General features: G+C 47.2%; 1 protein-coding gene across 1 annotated transcript; it reads right to left on the bottom strand.

Annotated features, from left to right (window-relative positions):
- Positions 1–1,222: 1,222 nt before the first annotated feature.
- LOC133917848 (uncharacterized) lies at positions 1,223–3,583 on the bottom strand. The gene has a single exon (XM_062361682.1). It carries the CDS (start codon positions 3,581–3,583, stop codon positions 1,223–1,225), a length of 2,361 nt encoding a protein of 786 aa, XP_062217666.1.
- Positions 3,584–4,210: the final 627 nt, after the last annotated feature.

Below are 4,210 nucleotides of genomic sequence, written 5' to 3'. Positions count from 1 at the left end.
CCACGTCGCGGCGCATCTGGGGCCAAAAGAAGTGTGCGGCCAGAATCTCCTGTGTCTTGTAAACGCCAAAGTGTCCCATGAGGCCGCCACCATGCGCTTCCTGCAACAGCAAAAGACGAACCGAGCTTGCTGGAATACATAGCTTGTTAGCGCGGAACAAGAACCCATCGTTTACATGGAATTTACCCCATGGTTTACCATCCTTGCAATGCATCATGATGGCCATAAAATCAAGATCATCGGCGTATTGTTCTTTCACAGTTTGTAAGCCAAAAAATTTAAAGTCTAACTGGGACAGCATGGTGTATCTACGCGACAAAGCATCAGCAATAATGTTGTCTTTCCCGTTCTTGTGTTTGATGATGTAAGGAAAAGACTCTATGAATTCTACCCACTTAGCATGCCGACGGTTCAGATTGGTTTGGCTACGAATATGTTTTAAAGCCTCATGATCAGAATGAATAATAAACTCGCGAGGCCATAAATAATGCTGCCAAGTTCGTAGAGTGCGAACCAAAGCGAAAAGTTCTTTGTCATAAGTTGAATAATTCAGACTAGCACCGCTTAATTTTTCGCTAAAGTAAGCCACTGGTTTTCCCTCTTGAAGCAAAACACCGCCCAACCCAATACCACTAGCATCGCATTCAAGTTCAAACATCTTATTGAAATCAGGAAGCTGTAGTAAGGGGGCATGTGTCAACTTATCTTTTAGGATGGTGAATGCCTCTTCTTGTGCCGTACCCCAGGAGAAAGGAATGCCCTTTTTGGTGAGCTCATGCAACGGGGCGGCAATGGAGCTGAAATCACGCACAAACCGTCGGTAGAATCCTGCAAGCCCAAGAAAACACCGAATCTGCGTAACTGTCGTCGGCGTGGGCCAGCTCTGGATGGCGTCAATCTTGCTGCTGTCCACCTCAATGCCCTGTGGAGTAACAACATAGCCAAGAAACGACACACGTTGTGTGCAGAAGTTGCACTTTTCCAAGTTACCAAATAAACGGGCAGCGCGCAAAGCATCAAAAACAGCACGCAAATGTTCCAAATGCTCTTCCATAGACTTGCTGTAAATCAGAATATCGTCGAAATAAACAACCACAAACAGTCCTATGAACGGCCTCAAAACTTCATTCATTAAGCGGATAAATGTGCTGGGAGCATTAGTCAATCCAAACGGCATAACTAACCATTCATATAAGCCAAATTTTGTTTTAAATGCCGTTTTTCATTCATCCCCAAGTTTCATTCTAATCTGGTGGTACCCGCTACGCAAATCGACCTTGGAGAATATAACAGCACCGCTAAGCTCATCAAGCATATCATCAAGGCGAGGTATAGGATAGCGATAACGAATCGTGATATTGTTAATCGCGCGACAATCTACGCACATGCGCCAGGTACCATCCTTCTTTGGAACAAGTAAAACAGGAACAGAGCAAGGGCTAAGAGACTCACGAATGTAGCCTTTATCAAGTAACGCTTGGACTTGGCGCTGAATCTCCTTTGTTTCAGCGGGATTGGTACGGTACGGGGCGCGGTTGGGAAGCTGGGCGCCTGGGATGAGGTCGATCTGGTGCTCAATGCCGCGAATGGGAGGAAGACCTGGTGGTAACTCCTTCGGAAACACATCGGCATAGTCCTGCAAAAGCTTAGTAACAGCAGGGGGTATGTCCAAAGATGGCACATCATCTAGTGAAAACAGCACATGAGAGCATACAAGCGCATAGCATGGCAGATTATCATCACGTACTTCATCGAAATCAGATTTAGTGGCTAGCAAAACAGGAGCTTTCAGTTTAATCTCGTTTTGTATGTGCGGTTGCTGCTGGTGTTGTTTAGCTCTAGCGATGTCATCTTTTACAATCTGTTCAGGGGTCATTGGATGAAGAATTATTTTCTTGCCCTTAAACATCAAAGAGTAATGGTTTGTGCGACCATGATGTAAGCTATCCGTATCATATTGCCAAGGCCTACCGAGCAGCAACGAACAGGCTTCCATGGGAACAACATCGCAATCGGCATAATCATGATAGGACCCCATAGAGAAATGAACACGTACCGAGCGTGTTACCTTGAGTTTGCCGCCCTGGTTTAGCCATTGAATATGGTAGGGGTGTGGGTGTGGGCACGTTGAGAGAAACAACTTCTCCACCAGATCCGTGCTTGCCAAGTTGTTGCAGCTGCCGCCGTCAATAATGATGCGAACAGATCGTTCTTGCACAACGCCTTTGGTGTGGAACAAGGTGTGGCGCTGGTTCTGCTCTGGTTGTGCAACCTGCGTGCTGAGAACGCGCTGCACAACAAGACTCTCATACTTGTCGGCGTCAGTGGCAGCCACATGTTCTTCTTCGGTTCCTGCAACGTCAGTGGCAAGCATAGCATATATGGTTTCTTCGGAATCACTAGCTGAAGAATACTCACCATTGTCACGTATAATCAGCGTGCGCTTGTTGGGGCAGTCCCGTATCACGTGACCAAAACCTTTGCAGCGATGGCATTGAATGTCCTTGGTGCGTCCAGAGGAAGAGGCGCCCTTTGTTGCTTGATGTGGCGCTGGAGTTTTTGCTGCTACCTTGTCACTCGGAGTGCCGCTAGGTGGAGATGGCGCTGCTGGGTGTGACACGGCCACAGGCTTAGGGGCTGAGTGGAACGACGTGGTGCGACCTGCAAAAGAGTTAGCATGTGTCCTCGCGTGTCGTCCCTGCACTTCACGTTCAGCTTTGCAAGCAAGATGGAACAAACGAGTAATATTATTGTACTCCTTATAATCAAGCACATCCTGAATTTCACGGTTTAAACCACCCAAAAAACGTGCCATAGCAGCATCATTGTTCTCAACTAAACCACAACGAAGCATACCAGTTTGCAGCTCCTGATAGTACTCTTCAACAGAGTTTGTACCTTGCCTTAAATGCTGTAGTTTATTAAGCATATCGCGAGCATAATATGAGGGAACAAATCTGTGGCGCATGAGAACTTTTAAAGCATCCCAAGTGGTAGGAATTTCAGTGGGATGTTTGCTGCCATGTTCGCGCCACCAAATAGAAGCAAAATGGGTAAACTCACTAGTAGCAGCTCTAACTTGATGTTGTGCAGGAAAAGCATGACATGCAAATTTTTGATCAACAGCAAGTTCCCACTCAAGATAAGCATCAGGATCATATTTACCATTGAATTCAGGTATAGTGAGTTTAATTTTAGAGAAAGAATCATCCTGGTTACGTACCACACGACGAGGTCCTCGCCGGCGACGACGGTCCTGAGCGTCATGCTCGGTGTCGCCACCATAATCAGTGTCGCCCTGTACCTCACCAAGCTGCTGGGACAACTCCTCAAGCCGTGTCATGATGGTGTCGAGGCTGGTGTTGGTGGTGGCTTGGGCGGTTTTTAATTCCTGGAGCGCCGAACCGGCTTCAATTTGTGCTGTTTCAAGCTGACCAAGGCGCTCGTTGGTGACGTGAATGTCTTCAGCGAGGCCATCAACTTGGAGGCGCATTTGTCGCTCAAAATGCTGTATGATGCGCTTGGTACGAGGGGACTGTGGCATGGCGATCGCATCAGCTTGATCCCCCGAGGATCCTGCCATTGTTAGTGCAAAGAACAAGAGAACAAGGAACAAAATAGTATGTCCTATAGCTAGTGGAATGGGTTGCTGAATAGGGCGCTCAAACTAAAACCGTTATCAAGTTCTTACCCGTTCTTACCAAGCCAGCAGGGGTGACCTGCAACCAGCGGTGCAACCGATGAAGCTTGGATAGAGCGATTGCCAGAGGACACAACCTGCACGCTGTAGGGATTTGTGGAGCTATAGGAAAGTTTTACGTGGGAGCAAGGATTAGCACAATCAATCAGCAAATGCAAAGTTGAATAAGAGTGCAAACACGTAGCAAATGCTGCTGGAACCAAGTGAAAAACCGAACAGAATAGAGGCAAAGGAGGCGCGCAAAGGTGGAGAGGGCGCACCAAATCCCTGAACTAGGAAGGGGGCGCACAAGCTAGGATGTTGCTGCCTTCCAAAATCGAAGAGCCTGAATTAGAAAGCTGGGGCGCACCAAATATGGAGGTTCTGCTTGCCAAAAACAAAGATGCTGGATGAAGATATGGGGCGCACCAAATCGATTGCACTTCTTACACTTTCCCTTTTTTTTTTTGATTATGCACCGTGCCTTTTCTTCTGTCCTTTTTTTTTTTGATAACCAGATCAGGCGCCCCA

This window comes from Phragmites australis, chromosome 5 (assembly GCF_958298935.1).
Source record: "Phragmites australis chromosome 5, lpPhrAust1.1, whole genome shotgun sequence".
NCBI classification, from domain to species: Eukaryota; Viridiplantae; Streptophyta; class Magnoliopsida; order Poales; family Poaceae; genus Phragmites; species Phragmites australis.
Note: the sequence above shows the minus strand (reverse complement) of the source record. Positions and strands in the feature narration are given on the sequence as shown.